The 19,111-nt window shown below is 48.5% G+C and overlaps 1 protein-coding gene across 3 annotated transcripts in view; it reads left to right on the top strand.

Moving 5' to 3' along the window:
* The window catches only part of PHKB (phosphorylase kinase regulatory subunit beta), a 103,938-nt gene that overhangs the window by 39,408 nt on the left and 45,419 nt on the right, over positions 1–19,111 (top strand). For all 3 annotated transcript variants that reach the window (XM_073659675.1, XM_073659674.1, XM_073659676.1), the window contains 2 exons: positions 5,033–5,113; positions 12,201–12,316. In XM_073659675.1, the coding sequence (XP_073515776.1) occupies positions 5,033–5,113; positions 12,201–12,316 (197 nt within the window). The remainder of the gene's footprint in view (positions 1–5,032; positions 5,114–12,200; positions 12,317–19,111) is intronic.

The raw sequence follows: 19,111 nt of genomic DNA on the forward strand, positions 1-19,111 counted from the left end.
CCGTGTGCTATGTACGGACCATATCAGGAGTGTCCCTTTAATGAATATAGAGCCGTGTGCTATGTACGGACCATATCAGGAGTGTCCCTTTAATGAATATAGAGCAGTGTGCTATGTATGGACCATATCTGGAGTGTCCCTTTAATGAATATAGAGCCGTGTGCTATGTATGGACCATATCTGGAGTGTCCCTTTAATGAATATAGAGCCGTGTGCTATGTACTGACCATATCTGGAGTGTCCCTTTAATGAATATAGAGCCGTGTGCTATGTACTGAGCATATCTGGAGTGTCCCTTTAATGAATATAGAGCCGTGTGCTATGTATGAACCATATCAGGAGTGTCCCTTTAATGAATATAGAGCAGTGTGCTATGTACGGACCATATCTGGAGTGTCCCTTTAATGAATATAGAGCCGTGTGCTATGTACTGACCATATCAGGAGTGTCCCTTTAATGAATATAGAGCCGTGTGCTATGTACGGACCATATCAGGAGTGTCCCTTTAATGAATATAGAGCAGTGTGCTATGTATGGACCATATCAGGAGTGTCCCTTTAATGAATATAGAGCCGTGTGCTATGTACGGACCATATCAGGAGTGTCCCTTTAATGAATATAGAGCAGTGTACTATGTATGGACCATATCTGGAGTGTCCCTTTAATGAATATAGAGCAGTGTGCTATGTACGGACCATATCAGGAGTGTCCCTTTAATGAATATAGAGCCGTGTGCTATGTATGGACCATATCTGGAGTGTCCCTTTAATGAATATAGAGCCGTGTGCTATGTACGGACCATATCTGGAGTGTCCCTTTAATAAATATAGAGCCGTGTGCTATGTATGGGCCATATCTGGAGTGTCCCTTTAATGAATATAGAGCAGTGTGCTATGTATGGGCCATATCTGGAGTGTCCCTTTAATGAATATAGAGCAGTGTGCTATGTACGGACCATATCTGGAGTGTCCCTTTAATGAATATAGAGCCGTGTGCTATGTATGGGCCATATCTGGAGTGTCCCTTTAATGAATATAGAGCCGTGTGCTATGTATGGGCCATATCTGGAGTGTCCCTTTAATGAATATAGAGCCGTGTGCTATGTATGGGCCATATCTGGAGTGTCCCTTTAATGAATATAGAGCAGTGTGCTATGTATGGGCCATATCTGGAGTGTCCCTTTAATGAATATAGAGCAGTGTGCTATGTATGGGCCATATCTGGAGTGTCCCTTTAATGAATATAGAGCCGTGTGCTATGTACGGACCATATCAGGAGTGTCCCTTTAATGAATATAGAGCAGTGTGCTATGTATGGACCATATCTGGAGTGTCCCTTTAATGAATATAGAGACGTGTGCTATGTACTGACCATATCAGGAGTGTCCCTTTAATGAATATAGAGCAGTGTGCTATGTATGAACCATATCAGGAGTGTCCCTTTAATGAATATAGAGCAGTGTGCTATGTACGGACCATATCTGGAGTGTCCCTTTAATGAATATAGAGCAGTGTGCTATGTATGAACCATATCAGGAGTGTCCCTTTAATGAATATAGAGCCGTGTGCTATGTACGGACCATATCAGGAGTGTCCCTTTAATGAATATAGAGCAGTGTGCTATGTATGAACCATATCAGGAGTGTCCCTTTAATGAATATAGAGCAGTGTGCTATGTACGGACCATATCAGGAGTGTCCCTTTAATGAATATAGAGCAGTGTGCTATGTATGAACCATATCAGGAGTGTCCCTTTAATGAATATAGAGCAGTGTGCTATGTATGGACCATATCTGGAGTGTCCCTTTAATGAATATAGAGCCGTGTGCTATGTACTGACCATATCAGGAGTGTCCCTTTAATGAATATAGAGCAGTGTGCTATGTATGGGCCATATCTGGAGTGTCCCTTTAATGAATATAGAGCAGTGTGCTATGTATGGGCCATATCTGGAGTGTCCCTTTAATGAATATAGAGCCGTGTGCTATGTATGGGCCATATCTGGAGTGTCCCTTTAATGAATATAGAGCCGTGTGCTATGTATGGGCCATATCTGGAGTGTCCCTTTAATGAATATAGAGCAGTGTGCTATGTATGGACCATATCAGGAGTGTCCCTTTAATGAATATAGAGCCGTGTGCTATGTACTGACCATATCAGGAGTGTCCCTTTAATGAATATAGAGCCGTGTGCTATGTATGGGCCATATCTGGAGTGTCCCTTTAATGAATATAGAGCCGTGTGCTATGTATGGGCCATATCTGGAGTGTCCCTTTAATGAATATAGAGCCGTGTGCTATGTACGGACCATATCTGGAGTGTCCCTTTAATGAATATAGAGCCGTGTGCTATGTATGGGCCATATCTGGAGTGTCCCTTTAATGAATATAGAGCAGTGTGCTATGTATGGGCCATATCTGGAGTGTCCCTTTAATGAATATAGAGCAGTGTGCTATGTACGGACCATATCTGGAGTGTCCCTTTAATGAATATAGAGCCGTGTGCTATGTATGGGCCATATCTGGAGTGTCCCTTTAATGAATATAGAGCCGTGTGCTATGTATGGGCCATATCTGGAGTGTCCCTTTAATGAATATAGAGCCGTGTGCTATGTATGGGCCATATCTGGAGTGTCCCTTTAATGAATATAGAGCAGTGTGCTATGTATGGGCCATATCTGGAGTGTCCCTTTAATGAATATAGAGCAGTGTGCTATGTATGGGCCATATCTGGAGTGTCCCTTTAATGAATATAGAGCCGTGTGCTATGTACGGACCATATCAGGAGTGTCCCTTTAATGAATATAGAGCAGTGTGCTATGTATGGACCATATCTGGAGTGTCCCTTTAATGAATATAGAGACGTGTGCTATGTACTGACCATATCTGGAGTGTCCCTTTAATGAATATAGAGCAGTGTGCTATGTATGAACCATATCAGGAGTGTCCCTTTAATGAATATAGAGCAGTGTGCTATGTACGGACCATATCTGGAGTGTCCCTTTAATGAATATAGAGCAGTGTGCTATGTATGAACCATATCAGGAGTGTCCCTTTAATGAATATAGAGCCGTGTGCTATGTACGGACCATATCAGGAGTGTCCCTTTAATGAATATAGAGCAGTGTGCTATGTATGAACCATATCAGGAGTGTCCCTTTAATGAATATAGAGCAGTGTGCTATGTACGGACCATATCAGGAGTGTCCCTTTAATGAATATAGAGCAGTGTGCTATGTATGAACCATATCAGGAGTGTCCCTTTAATGAATATAGAGCAGTGTGCTATGTACGGACCATATCTGGAGTGTCCCTTTAATGAATATAGAGCCGTGTGCTATGTACTGACCATATCAGGAGTGTCCCTTTAATGAATATAGAGCAGTGTGCTATGTATGGGCCATATCTGGAGTGTCCCTTTAATGAATATAGAGCAGTGTGCTATGTATGGGCCATATCTGGAGTGTCCCTTTAATGAATATAGAGCCGTGTGCTATGTATGGGCCATATCTGGAGTGTCCCTTTAATGAATATAGAGCCGTGTGCTATGTATGGGCCATATCTGGAGTGTCCCTTTAATGAATATAGAGCAGTGTGCTATGTATGGACCATATCAGGAGTGTCCCTTTAATGAATATAGAGCCGTGTGCTATGTACTGACCATATCAGGAGTGTCCCTTTAATGAATATAGAGCCGTGTGCTATGTATGGGCCATATCTGGAGTGTCCCTTTAATGAATATAGAGCCGTGTGCTATGTATGGGCCATATCTGGAGTGTCCCTTTAATGAATATAGAGCAGTGTGCTATGTATGGACCATATCTGGAGTGTCCCTTTAATGAATATAGAGCAGTGTGCTATGTACGGACCATATCTGGAGTGTCCCTTTAATGAATACAGAGCCGTGTGCTATGTATGGGCCATATCTGGAGTGTCCCTTTAATGAATATAGAGCCGTGTGCTATGTATGAACCATATCAGGAGTGTCCCTTTAATGAATATAGAGCAGTGTGCTATGTACGGACCATATCTGGAGTGTCCCTTTAATGAATATAGAGCAGTGTGCTATGTATGGACCATATCTGGAGTGTCCCTTTAATGAATATAGAGCAGTGTGCTATGTATGGGCCATATCTGGAGTGTCCCTTTAATGAATATAGAGCCGTGTGCTATGTATGGGCCATATCTGGAGTGCCCCTTTAATTAATATAGAGCCGTGTGCTATGTATGGGCCATATCTGGAGTGTCCCTTTAATGAATATAGAGCCGTGTGCTATGTATGGGCCATATCTGGAGTGTCCCTTTAATGAATATAGAGCAGTGTGCTATGTATGGGCCATATCTGGAGTGTCCCTTTAATGAATATAGAGCCGTGTGCTATGTATGGGCCATATCTGGAGTGTCCCTTTAATGAATATAGAGCCGTGTGCTATGTATGGGCCATATCTGGAGTGTCCCTTTAATGAATATAGAGCCGTGTGCTATGTATGGGCCATATCTGGAGTGTCCCTTTAATGAATATAGAGCCGTGTGCTATGTATGGGCCATATCTGGATTGTCCCTTTAATGAATATAGAGCCGTGTGTTATGTATGGGCCATATCTGGAGTGTCCCTTTAAATGCTTATAGACCAGTGTGCTATGTACGGGCCATGTCCCTTTAGGTTTTGGGAGTCTTGGTATAAGCATTCACTGTCGGGGTCGGGCCGAGCTGTCCCCTTCACTGTGACTTCACATACGCTGCCCGATTATCTTTCAGTCCAAACAGGCTGCCGATCACCCAACAAACGGGCAAGACGCACGTTGGTCAGGTGAAATGATCTTTTAGTTTGCAGAGAAGATCATTGTTCTCGGCAGCGCATCGTCCTGTGCGACCAGTATGTGCTGCCGAGAGCAATGACGGCCTCTGTGCACTGATCTATTGCAGATCTGTCGCTCAGTGTATAAAGCACAGTCAGATATTAATCCACCGCCGTTCAGCAGCCGTACGATACGTTGCAATCAATGACCTCTGACCTTTCCCTTCTTCCTCCAGATAAACGCGGTGTCCCTCTTCCTCCTGTATCTGGTGGAGATGATTTCGTCCGGACTGCAGATCATCTACAACACAGACGAGGTGCGCGGCCGAACAATTCCATTATCCCCGATCAATAGATTTTTAATTAATTCTTCCCCGCTTCTCTCTGCCGCTTAATTATATTTCTGCATCAAACCCCATAATCAGTGCCGCTTAATTACTAGATGGAAAGGAAACTGTCAGTATGGAAATATATACTGTGCTAAGCAGCATGCAGGTTTCAGTCGCCATAGTCTCACCTGGTGAGCTGCAGGCCGGAGACCGGGGGTCCGGGGCATTATTCCATTTTCGCCTGTTTTTGTTTTGTGCAAAATTCTTTATTATTTGCCTTTTTTTAGGTCTATTTCACTATTTCATATGTGATCACCTTTTTTCTTTTTCTCTATTATGAATAATATATAATTAGTATTATTTATTTTATTTTTTTTTCACTATTAATATACATTTTATTATTATTATTTTTATTATTATTATTTTTTTGTACTTGTATTTTATTTTTATTAATTTTTTTTTTACTTTTCTCATTCACCGGAAATTATAAGTTTTGCTTTCAACTTTTTTTTTTTTTTTTAAGAGAAAGTGTAACTTTATTTTTATTTTATTTTTTTGCCTATTTTATGCCTTTTTAGAAAAGAAAAATAATTTTTGTGCAAATTTAATAAACACCTATGCATCAATTTGAAGAATTTACCCAATAAAAACAGCAGTGAATATGATTCATCATGTGACTGCTCATCGCATGATGAATCGGGCCCTATAGGTTCAGTCAGATCTTACCTCTTCCTCCAGTCACATCCGGAGCTGCACCCAAAACGCTGGGAGTTGTAGCGTCAGAACCACTGTGGAGACGTAGATTGCAAACCATTGACCTTAAGTAAATATACAGTCTGGTTGCATTGCACCTTATCTTATCCTCCAGTCACATCCAGAGCTGCATTCACAACCTTGTGCTGTAAAATATTATTCCGACCTGTTTCAATGTATCCTATCTGATTATCCGGAGCTGCGTTCACGATTCTGCCACTACACACTGACTCATGAATTTACTCCATGCCTCCTGTTATTTATTTATTTATTTATTTTTTTTACCTCCCATTATTCCTTGATCTCTGGTTGCTACCAAAACCTCTGAATGCAGCTTTGACTGTGAATAGAGAAGAAAAAAATATATATCTTTTTAATGCAAAGTTTATTTATCCCATAAATGATTGAGATGTTTTCCCGTCTCCTCCTCATCCGTTCTTACTAATTTATCTGAGAGTTATGTCAATGGGCAATTAAGTTACAAACGGCGGGATTCCCGTGCGGCGGCAGGAAGCTTTGTCTTGTATTATCAATATTACATGGGGGTTATTCTGGGGGGACACGTGACGCCCGGCTTCGCTCCCACATGAACGCTTTTCCCAGTTTTGCCGTTTTGGGGGGGTTTGTTCTACATTCCAATGTGATGTTCTATATGGGAAATGTAACAAGTCGTCGCCATGGTGACGCAGGAATTTAATTTTTAAAGCCTCGTCCTCGTGATGTTCGCGGAGCCGACAAGTCTGCGCTTCACCTTCAGCGGTGGCCTACATAGATCCGGCTGAGACATCGCCAGTGATCGGGGGGCCGGGGGCGTCCTTACCTGGGTATTTTGGGGGAATGTGAGCGACAACCCCCGGATCTCACAGTTGTCACCCAGTTCTCTTACAGGATTTTTCCAGTTTTATATGAATCTCTAGATAAATTAAAAATGACAACTTTCTAATATACTTAGTGGTTCACGTCCTCACCATTTTTATTTCTTTTTTTTTTTTTAAATATCTCTGCTTGCTGGAAGTAAATGAAAACCTCGTACCTGGCCATTCCTGCTAATATAATTGTATGGTTCTAGACCAAGCTCTGTGAGCGAGAACGCGTTGACCACTAATATAATTGTGTACTACTAGACTAAGCTCTGAGCGAAACGCATCAGCACTGATATATAATTGTATATCGTATTTTTCGCACTATAAGACGCACCTAGGTTTTAGAGGAGGAAAATAGAAAAAAAAATTTAAGTTAAAAATGTGGTCATGATGCACTGTTATGGGGGAGGGGGTCTGCTGCTGACACTGGTATTGGGGTAATGTCCCCCAATTCTGTTAATATCCTCCTTCCTTATTTGGCCCTCATCCCCATCCTGGCATGCATGGCACCCCTTGATCCTGGTATGCATGGCACCCCTTGATCCTGGTATGCATGGCACCCCTTGATCCTGGTATGCATGGCACCCCTTGATCCTGGTATGCATGGCACCCCTTGATCCTGGTATGCATGGCACCCCTTGATCCTGGTATGCATGGTACCCCTTGATCCTGGTATGCATGGCACCCCTTGATTCCCCCATCCTGGTATGCATAGCACCCCTTGATTCCCCCATCCTGGTATGCTTGTCACCCCTTGATTCCCCCATCCTGGTATGCATGGAACCCCCTGATCCTGGTATGCGTGGCACCCCCTGATCCTGGTATGCGTGGCACCCCTTGATTCCCCCATCCTGGTATGCGTGGCACCTATCATCTCTCTTCCTGGTATGCTTGGCACCCCTCATCCTGGTATGCTTGGCACCCTCTGATCCCAATCACGCTGCCCACAAAAAAAATAAACAATCATTCTCATCTCCTCTCTCCTCCAGCACTGCGTCCCTCTCTGCTGCCGACACTCTCACTGTGTGAGTCGCGCGTGGCATCCCTGCCGTGCGCCCTCACACAGTGAAGTGCTGTGCCGGAATAGTCACTGCTCCCCACGCCGGGACTGTGTGCGTGGAGAGCAGTAACCATTCACTCTCTTCAATAAGCACGCACACTGTACCCTCAGCACAGCTCCTGCTTCTGGTTTTTACCCCCGGGTCTCAGTGCGCCCCCTTACACTCCTCCCCCGTCAGTGCTGACTGTCTTACTAATAATAATGCTGTCCTCTCTGTTTCCCCATTTCAGCATAATCTTCTACGTCCTCCGACTTGGAGAAGAGAAATCCTATTTGTTTTTGTATTTTTTTATTGAGTAGCGATTACAATTTCATTTTCCGTCTGGGCTTCTCTTCTCATACGTTTAGTAATGTATTTCCTCGGCGTCGCCGGCAGACAGGCTATTACCCGGAGATTGGCCCCGGCTTCCTTCACCTTATCGTTCACAAGCAACTGCATCTCCGTCTAGTTCCTAAATCCGTATTCTGACTGCAGGACTGAGGCGTGAGCTGATTATGTGCGGAGCGACGGCGGCTCTGACTTATAAACAGCTCCTTTCACTACGGCGCTCGCCGTCAATTATTAGAATCGCGCTCCGTCCTCCCCTCCATGCACAGCCCACCGACCGCCGTGGCTTGTACATCCCTTATTGGAGATAATGAATCTTCCAATATTTACATGACTTTTATATCCCCGTTGTGCCAATGAAATCTAGGGCGCTCCGAGGCGACTGTGCCGTCCTATCCAGCTGACGTTTCCTCTGGGAATTATTCTCTTAGAGAAGGATTAATAATCCTGTACAGAATCCAAACAAAGGTGTGCTCTTTTTATATATTTTTTCTCCTCCAAAAACAGCGTTTTTCTTGTTTTTAGGTTGTTTCTGGTATTGCACTTCATCCCCAAAGATATAAATGGGAACTAAGCTTCAATACCACACACATCTGTGGACATGCATTACATTACTGATCCTGAGTTACATCCTGTATTATACCCCAGAGCTGCACTCACTATTCTGCTGGTGCAGTCACTGTGTACATACATTACATTACTGATCCTGAGTTACATCCTGTATTATACTCCAGAGCTGCACTCACTATTCTGCTGGTGCAGTCACTGTGTACATACATTACTGATCCTGAGTTACATCCTGTATTATACTCCAGAGCTGCACTCACTATTCTGCTGGTGCAGTCACTGTGTACATACATTACTGATCCTGAGTTACATCCTGTATTATACTCCAGAGCTGCACTCACTATTCTGCTGGTGCCGTCACTGTGTGTATACATTACATTACTGATCCTGAGTTACATCCTGTATTATACTCCAGAGCTGCACTCACTATTCTGCTGGTGCAGTCACTGTGTACATACATTACTGATCCTGAGTTACATCCTGTATTATACTCCAGAGCTGCACTCACTATTCTGCTGGTGCCGTCACTGTGTATATACATTACATTACTGATCCTGAGTTACATCCTGTATTATACTCCAGAGCTGCACTCACTATTCTGCTGGTGCAGTCACTGTGTACATACATTACATTACTGATCCTGAGTTACATCCTGCATTATACTCCAGAGCTGCACTCACTATTCTGCTGGTGCAGTCACTGTGTACATACATTACATTACTAATCCTGATTTACATCCTGTATTATACTCCAGAGCTGCACTCACTATTCTGCTGGTGCAGTCACTGTGTACATACATTACATTACTGATCCTGAGTTACCTCCTGTATTATACTCCAGAGCTGCACTCACTATTCTGCTGGTGCAGTCACTGTGTACATACATTACATTACTGATCCTGAGTTACATGCTGTATTATACTCCAGAGCTGCACTCACTATTCTGCTGGTGCAGTCACTGTGTACATACATTACATTACTGATCCTGAGTTACATCCTGTATTATACTCCAGAGCTGCACTCACTATTCTGCTGGTGCAGTCACTGTGTACATACATTACATTGCTGATCCTGAGTTACATCCTGTATTATACTCCAGAGCTGCACTCACTATTCTGCTGGTGCAGTCACTGTGTACATACATTACATTACTGATCCTGAGTTACATCGTTTATTATACTCCAAAGCTGCACTCACTATTCTGCTGGTGCAGTCACTGTGTACATACATTACATTACTGATCCTGAGTTACATCCTGTATTATACTCCGGAGCTGCCCTCACTATTCTGCTGGTGCAGTCACTGTGTACATACATTACATTACTGATCCTGAGTTACCTCCTGTATTATACCCCAGAGCTGCACTCACTATTCTGCTTGTGGAGCTCTTTACACGTCCGTGATGCTCGGGTCCGTGCTGCGCTGTCTGGTGCCCCCTTGCAGTGACTGTCCTGCTATATATCGGTGACTCTGCCCCCCACCCCCTCCCGCAGTTTTCGTCTCCCCCCATCGGCTCGGTGACTTCTCATGCAGCAGAGTTGTAGTTGTGAGCGTTACGAGGCCGCTGTAGTTTTCCGCTCTCTGCAGGTTCCATCAGATTCTGCTTCTTTGATCACTTTCTTCTTCCCTTAATTATCCAGAGCTGATGTTCTGATATCCGGAGGATGAAGATTTCCGCCGTCCTCCTTTCATCCCGCTCTCCTGCACGTTCGCCCTTTGATTTCTCAATCATGCTCTACTTTGTCCTCCACTTTGTCTTTCAATACTTGTATCTTCCATTTTCCTTTCTTGTGATCCTCTCCATCTTCAGTCTTGTGCTCGCAGTCTGCCAGTCCTGAGGTCTCACAGCTGCGGTTCTCGTGTCAGTGTGACTGATCACCTGGTTGCAGTGTTAATTGAATGACATTATGGAGTTTAGACCGCGGAGGTTGTGGGGAGACGCTGCGGATCCGGGTACCCACGTATATAATACTGATGATGACGCGGCGTCCTGTGTGCCTTGGTATATAGAGCTGCACTTGATATATTTGCAACCGTTTTTTTTTTTCTTACTTGATTTCTAATTTCAGTTTGTTTTTTTTCCCCTCATGTGACTGTGTCTTTTGGGCTCTTGGCCCTTGTGCCTCCTGTGTGTTTTTGGGCTCTTGGCCCCTGTGCCTCCTGTGTGTTTTTGGGTTCTTGGCCCCTGTGCCCCCTCTGTGTCTTTAGGGCTCTTGGCCCCTGTGCACCCTCTGTGTTTTTGGGCTCTTGGCCCCTGTGCCTCCTGTGTGTTTTTGGGCTCTTGGCCCCTGTGCCTCCTGTGTGTTTTTGGGTTCTTGGTCCCTGTGCCCCCTGTGTGTTTTTGGGCTCTTGGCCCCTGTGCCCTCTCTGTGTTTTTGGGCTCTTGGCCCCTGTGCCCCCTCTGTGTTTTTGGGCTCTTGACCCCTGTGCCTCCTGTGTCTTTAGGGCTCTTGGCCCCTGTGCCCCCTGTGTCTTTAGGGCTCTTGGCCCCTGTGCCCCCTGTGTCTTTAGGGCTCTTGGCCCTTGTGCCTCCTGTGAGTTTTCGGGCTCTTGGCCCCTGTGCCCCCTCTGTGTTTTTGGGCTCTTGGCCCCTGTGCCCCCTCTGTGTTTTTGGGCTCTTGGCCCCTGTGCCCCCTCTGTGTTTTTGGGCTCTTGGCCCCTGTGCCTCCTGTGTCTTTAGGGCTCTTGGCCCCTGTGCCCCCTGTGTCTTTAGGGCTCTTGGCCCTTGTGCCTCCTGTGTGTTTTCGGGCTCTTGGCCCCTGTGCCCCCTGTGTGTTTTTGGGTTCTTGGCCCCTGTGCCCCCTGTGTCTTTTTGGAGTCTTGGCCCCTGTGTCTTTTTGGAGTCTTGGCCCCTGTGTCTTTTTGGAGTCTTGGCCCCTGTGTCTTTTTGGAGTCTTGGCCCCTGGGCCCTGTGTCTTTTTGGGGTCTTGGCACCATCGATTATCGTTTATGCCCAGGCTCCCCTGTAATTGTCGGCCTGCTCGATCCCTGATGCCCAGTTTCACCTTGTCTGCTCTGTTACAGTAAGCCCACCTGCCCTATCCGCGCTGTGCTGCTGGCCCATCATCTCCCAGTTTCCTAGCCCTTTACCTCTCCCCTCTTTTCATGCTCATCACCTCCCTTCTTGGCCTCATGTTCTTTCTGCAGCTTTTCTTTCTTTTATGTAATGTCTTAGCTGGTGTAATGATCCCGGACCCTTCCAGTCACTCCCCGGACCCTTCCAGTCCCTCCCCCCCCCCCCATCCTTACAACCCACTCCACCCCCGATCCCTACTTACAACCTCCCCCACCCCCGATCCCTACTTACAACCTCCCCCACCCCCGATCCCTACAATCTCCTCCATTCCTTACATTCCCCACCCCCCCATCTTTACAATCCCCCCCCCCCCCCATCTTTGCAATTCCTCCCCTCCCCCAGGTCCTCACAAATATCCCCCCCCTTCCCCCTTAGGTCCTCACAATCCCCCCAGTCCTGATGCTCCTGACTCTCCTGCTCTTGTTCCAGGTGTCCTTCATCCAGAACCTGGTCTTCTGCGTGGAGCGAGCGTACCGGGTGCCAGACTTTGGGATCTGGGAGCGAGGCAGCAAATACAACAACGGCAGCACAGAGTTACACTCAAGGTATCTGCGCTCGGCGTGTTTCATTATTTCTTCACATTGATGAACTAATTAAGTCGCGGCCCCATTTAATTTGCCTATTATTCCTTATGGCGAGCTTTATGGCCGCTCTGTATAAATAGATTGGATTAGCAGATCCGGGTAATGAGGAGATGAAGGCTGAGCGAGCGGCTCGAGGACAGTCGGGTTCTGCTTTATTTCATTTGTTTTTAGCTTTATTATTGTGTCCTGGGCGCAGCATCACTCCTATCATCCGCAAATTAAAGGGGAAGCTGAACTCAATAATGAGACTCGGTGGCTCCTCGGCCTATGCCGCCATGTGACGTTGGGAATTTAATTTACCACTCGTGTCCTTAAAGGGATTTTCCAGAAGTGTGATAACGATGACCTATCCCTAGGACCAGACCTGGGCAAACTGCGGACCTCTGGCTGTTCAAGTCCGGCCCGCGGACCGAGACAGCTGAAGGGATGACGCAGTGGCCCGCGGGACGCGCCACGCCGTCCGCTGTAACCGCGAGCCACATCTTCAGGATGCTGACAGCTGTGAATACATTGGTGGAGGACGGGGTCTCTGTCTCCATCTTCCACCAATCAGCGTGTGAGACAGCAGACATAATGACGTCATTTCATCACGTCTGATGTGCGGAGAGTCAGTGCTTCAGAGACTGGAGCAGAGGGCTGGGGGAACGGGAGTGAGGTGAGTGAGTTGAGTATGTGGTGGTGTTTTTTTTTTCCATTGTGAATGGGATATTTCTATGTATATAGGAGGCTATGTGGGGCTTATACTGTATATAAGGAGGCTATGTGGTGCTCACACTGTATATATGGAGGCTATGTGGGGCTTATACTGTATATAAGGAGGCTATGTGGTGCTCACACTGTATATATGGAGGCTAAGTGGTGCTCACACTATATTTGGAGGCTTTGTGGGGCTCATACTGTATGTAAGGAGGCTATGTGGGGCTCACACTGTATATATGGAGGCTATGTGGTGCTCACACTGTATATATGGAGGCTATGTGGGGCTTATACTGTATATAAGGAGGCTATGTGGTGCTCACACTGTATATATGGAGGCTAAGTGGTGCTCACACTATATTTGGAGGCTTTGTGGGGCTCATACTGTATGTAAGGAGGCTATGTGGGGCTCACACTGTATATATGGAGGCTATGTGGGGCTTATACTGTATATAAGGAGGCTATGTGGGGCTCACACTGTATATATGGAGGCTATGTGGGGCTTATACTATATATAAGGAGGCTATGTGGGGCTTATACTGTATATAAGGAGGCTATGTGGGGCTCACACTGTATATATGGAGGCTATGTGGGGCTCACACTGTATATATGGAGGCTATGTGGGGCTTATACTGTATATAAGGAGGCTATGTGGGGCTTATACTGTATATATGGAGGCTATGTGGGGCTCACACTGTATATATGGAGGCTATGTGGGGCTCACACTGTATATATGGAGGCTATGTGGGGCTCACACTATATAAGGAGGCTATGTGGGGCTCACACTGTATATATGGAGGCTATGTGGGGCTTATACTATATATAAGGAGGCTATGTGGGGCTTATACTGTATATATGGAGGCTATTTGGGGCTTATACTGTATATAAAGAGGCTATGTGGGGCTCACACTGTATATAAGGAGGCTATGTGGGGCTTATACTGTATATAAGGAGGCTATGTGGGGCTCACACTGTATATATGGAGGCTATGTGGGGCTCACACTGTATATATGGAGGCTATGTGGGGCTTATACTGTATATAAGGAGGCTATGTGGGGCTTATACTATATATAAGGAGGCTATGTGGGGCTTATACTGTATATAAGGAGGCTATGTGGGGCTCACACTGTATATATGGAGGCTATGTGGGGCTCACTGTATATAGCGAGGCTATGTGGGGGGGCACATACTGTATGTAGCGAGGCTATGTGGGGGCCACATGCGGTATGTAGCGAGGCTGTGTGGGGGGCACATACTGTATGTAGCGAGGCTATGTGGGGGGGCACATACTGTATGTAGCGAGGCTATGTGGGGGGCACATACTGTATGTAGCGAGGCTATGTGTGGGGCACATACTGTATGTAGCGAGGCTATGTGGGGGGCACATACTGTATGTAGCGAGGCTATGTGGGGGGGCACATACTGTATGTAGCGAGGCTATGTGTGGGGCACATACTGTATGTAGCGAGGCTATGTGGGGGGCACATACTGTATGTAGCGAGGCTGTGTGTGGGGCACATACTGTATGTAGCGAGGCTATGTGGGGGGCACATACTGTATGTAGCGAGGCTGTGTGTGGGGCACATACTGTATGTAGCGAGGCTATGTGGGGGGCACATACTGTATGTAGCGAGGCTGTGTGGGGGGCACATACTGTATGTAGCGAGGCTGTGTGTGGGGCACATACTGTATGTAGCGAGGCTGTGTGGGGGGCACATACTGTATGTAGCGAGGCTGTGTGGGGGGCACATACTGTATGTAGCGAGGCTGTGTGGGGGGCACATACTGTATGTAGCGAGGCTGTGTGGGGGGCACATGCTGTGTGGGGGGCACATACTGTATGTAGCGAGGCTGTGTGGGGGGCACATACTGTATGTAGCGAGGCTGTGTGGGGGGCACATGCTGTGTGGGGGGCACATACTGTATGTAGCGAGGCTGTGTGGGGGGCACATACTGTATGTAGCGAGGCTGTGTGGGGGGCACATGCTGTGTGGGGGGCACATACTGTATGTAGCGAGGCTGTGTTGGGGGCACATACTGTATGTAGCGAGGCTATGTGGGGGGCACATACTGTATGTAGCAAGGCTGTGTGGGGGGCACATACTGTATGTAGCGAGGCTGTGTGGGGGGCACATACTGTATGTAGCGAGGCTGTGTGGGGGGCACATACTGTATGTAGCGAGGCTATGTGGGGGGGCACATACTGTATGTAGCGAGGCTGTGTGGGGGGCACATACTGTATGTAGCGAGGCTATGTGGGGGGGCACATACTGTATGTAGCGAGGCTATGTGGGGGGGCACATACTGTATGTAGCGAGGCTGTGTGGGGGGCACATACTGTATGTAGCGAGGCTGTGTGGGGGGCACATACTGTATGTAGCGAGGCTGTGTGGGGGGCACATACTGTATGTAGCGAGGCTGTGTGGGGGGCACATACTGTATGTAGCGAGGCTGTGTGGGGGGCACATACTGTATGTAGCGAGGCTATGTGGGGGGGCACATACTGTATGTAGCGAGGCTATGTGGGGGGCACATACTGTATGTAGCGAGGCTATGTGGGGGGCACATACTGTATGTAGCGAGACTATGTGGGGGGCACATACTGTATGTAGCGAGGCTGTGTGGGGGGCACATACTGTATGTAGCGAGGCTGTGTGGGGGGCACATACTGTATGTAGCGAGGCTGTGTGGGGGGCACATACTGTATGTAGCGAGGCTGTGTGGGGGGCACATACTGTATGTAGCGAGGCTGTGTGGGGGGGCACATACTGTATGTAGCGAGGCTATGTGGGGGGCACATACTGTATGTAGCGAGGCTATGTGGGGGGCACATACTGTATGTAGCGAGGCTATGTGGGGGGCACATACTGTATGTAGCGAGGCTGTGTGGGGGGCACATACTGTATGTAGCGAGGCTGTGTGGGGGGCACATACTGTATGTAGCGAGGCTGTGTGGGGGGCACATACTGTATGTAGCGAGGCTGTGTGGGGGGCACATACTGTATGTAGCGAGGCTGTGTGGGGGGCACATGCGGTATGTAGCGAGGCTATGTGGGGGGGCACATGCGGTATGTAGCGAGGCTATGTGGGGGGGCACATGCGGTATGTAGCGAGGCTGTGTGGGGGGGCACATGCGGTATGTAGCGAGGCTATGTGGGGGGGCACATGCGGTATGTAGCGAGGCTATGTGGGGGGGCACATGCGGTATGTAGCGAGGCTATGTGGGGGGGCACATGCGGTATGTAGCGAGGCTATGTGGGGGGGCACATGCGGTATGTAGCGAGGCTATGTGGGGGGGCACATGCGGTATGTAGCGAGGCTATGTGGGGGGGCACATACTGTATGTAGCGAGGCTATGTGGGGGGCACATGCGGTATGTAGCGAGGCTATGTGGGGGGGCACATGCGGTATGTAGCGAGGCTATGTGGGGGGGCACATGCGGTATGTAGCGAGGCTATGTGGGGGGGCACATACTGTATGTAGCGAGGCTATGTGGGGGGCACATGCGGTATGTAGCGAGGCTATGTGGGGGGCACATGCGGTATGTAGCGAGGCTATGTGGGGGGGCACATGCGGTATGTAGCGAGGCTATGTGGGGTTCACACGGTGTATACAGGAGGCTGTGTGCGGGCTCATGCGGTATATAGGGGGATGTCAGCGTATTAATTGTGCTCAATATTAAGTGTTACAATTAATATAAATAATTATAATGAATAATGTTAATAATATTGAGCAGAATTAATTTCAGCCTATTGGTTCGGCCTCCGCAACAGTCAGGGTCTGTCATGTAGCCCCTCGGAAAAAATTAATTACCCACCCCTGCCTAGAACACATCATTAGCATCGGATTGGTGGGGGTCCGGCATCCTATCTTGAGATTGATGCCCCTAAATAGTACTGTATATAATACCTCTCCAATATTTATACCCATTGATAAGTGCAATGATGCGGCCTCCATGATCCCAGGCTCATGCAGCAGGCAACTATTTGCCAGCGGGGGTCACATTGGCTCATGGCCTCGATGCTAATTTAAAGGTTAGAATAGTTGGAAGTTTGGAACCCCCCCTACACCATAAAAAAGGTAAGATCATAATTAGAAAACTTTTTCCAACCAAAGGCACAATTATTTTTGTTGTGGGTTCCGGGTCAAAGCCCATGGAGGTCAGAGTCCCATCAATCGGGGAGAATGCTGATATCCTGCAGCCATGTGCCCCTTCACGGCCCTGCCCTTATTATGGGGTAACCACCACGGCTGACACCATCTCGCTGTCACGTTCTCCTCCCTGTAAAGTGAACGGAGCTGTCGGTTGCTGTCGATGACGGCCGCGTGATGGAAGCGCATTCATCTCACAGATATTAAGCATCATAATTAAGCAATGAAGGCTGATGAGAGCTGAGCGCGGAGCGCGGCTGACGAGTTAATCATCGCGTCCCCGCCACCTTCCCGCGTATTAGGATGTCAGCGCTGATGGATGTACACGTAGCCAGTCACATCACCGCCGTCGTAACTCATTCCGCTCACACCTCACTCTGGGACGCCGAGCGCCTCTGTCACTTTCGATGGAAATTTCGTCCCACGGGCCCTTCTCTTCCGATAGTACAAGGCGCAGTTGCAGCAGAGCCTAGTTCTTCATTCCGTAGTTGAGTCAGGGTTGGCTGCCGCTTTACATAGGACTGCCAGTAAAAAAAGGGACATCAAAGGCTTTGTCAAATAAATTGTTCTGCTTGTTATCAGTGAGTACGACCTGGTACTTCTCACAGCTGCGGGTTTGCTGCAGTGCAGAACAGCCTCTATTACAGGCATATTCCAGCTGTGCATGCGCTGACAATCCATAAGGGCATGCTGGGATTTGTAGTATTACCTCTAGATTGGCAGGTCAGCTCCTTTACACTTGTACGTGATACATTGTAGCAAAGTGGTGATGCACAAGAGATTGTGTTTGGCTCACAGAGGATTGTCCGGGCCGGATACGATTGTATCAAACCCTCACTTGTCCTTTGTGACCCTTCATGTTATAGAAAGCGGGCACAGTAGGTGAGGTGGACCCTCTAAGCCCAAGGTCCTCGTGAGCACACTTACATCTGTGCAGCAGACAGGTGAGGCACGCAGGACACGGGTAGCCAAGTTACTGAGAGCAAACCAAAAGTCTTAAAGGGATCCTGGAAGCCGCGGGCGAGACGAGGGGGGGGGCTGGCCAGGAAGCCGCGGACGGTGGGGGGCAGAGGCCTTAAAGCCGCGTGCTGGACAGGGGGAGGGGGGACACCCTGGAAGTCGCAGGGGGGGAGGGGGGACGCCCAGGAAGCCGCGGACGGTGGGGGGCAGAGGCCTTAAAGCCGCATGCTGGACAGGGGGAGGGGGGACACCCTGGAAGTCGCGGGGAGGAGGGGGGACACCCAGGAAGCCGCGGACGGTGGGGGGCAGAGGCCTTAAAGCCGCATGCTGGACAGGGGGAGGGGGGACACCCTGGAAGTCGCGGGGAGGAGGGGGGACACCCAGGAAGCCGCGGACGGTGGGGGGCAGAGGCCTTAAAGCCGCATGCTGGACAGGGGGGGGGGGGACACCCTGGAAGTCGCGGGGAGGAGGGGGGACACCCAGGAAGCCGCGGACGGTGGGGGGCAGAGGCCTTAAAGCCGCATGCTGGACAGGGGGAGGGGGGGGACACCCTGGAAGTCGCGGGGAGGAGGGGGGACACCCAGGAAGCCGCGGACGGTGGGGGGCAGAGGCCTTAAAGCCACGGGCTGGACAGGGGGAGGGGGGACACCCTGGAAGTCGCGGGGAGGAGGGGGGACACCCAGGAAGCCGCAAGCGGGACGGAGGGGAGGAGGACGACCTGTAAGCAGCAGGCGGGACGGAGGGGAGGAGGACGCCTTGGAAGCCACGGGCGAGACGGGGCGGGGGGGGTGACGCCCTAGAAGCTGCGGGCGAGACAAAGGGGGGGGGGGGATGCCCTAGAAGCCGCGGTGGGGACGCCCATGGGAGCATGCTGGGCTACTTGCAAAGCCCAACGTGGAGCACAAGAAAATCTTCATTGACCAGGTGGGTAACACTCCAGACTAATGG

This window comes from Phyllobates terribilis, unplaced genomic scaffold (genome assembly GCF_046119375.1).
Source record: "Phyllobates terribilis strain yellow unplaced genomic scaffold, ASM4611937v1 Scaffold_14__1_contigs__length_39327217, whole genome shotgun sequence".
In the NCBI taxonomy this organism is placed as follows: domain Eukaryota; kingdom Metazoa; phylum Chordata; class Amphibia; order Anura; family Dendrobatidae; genus Phyllobates; species Phyllobates terribilis.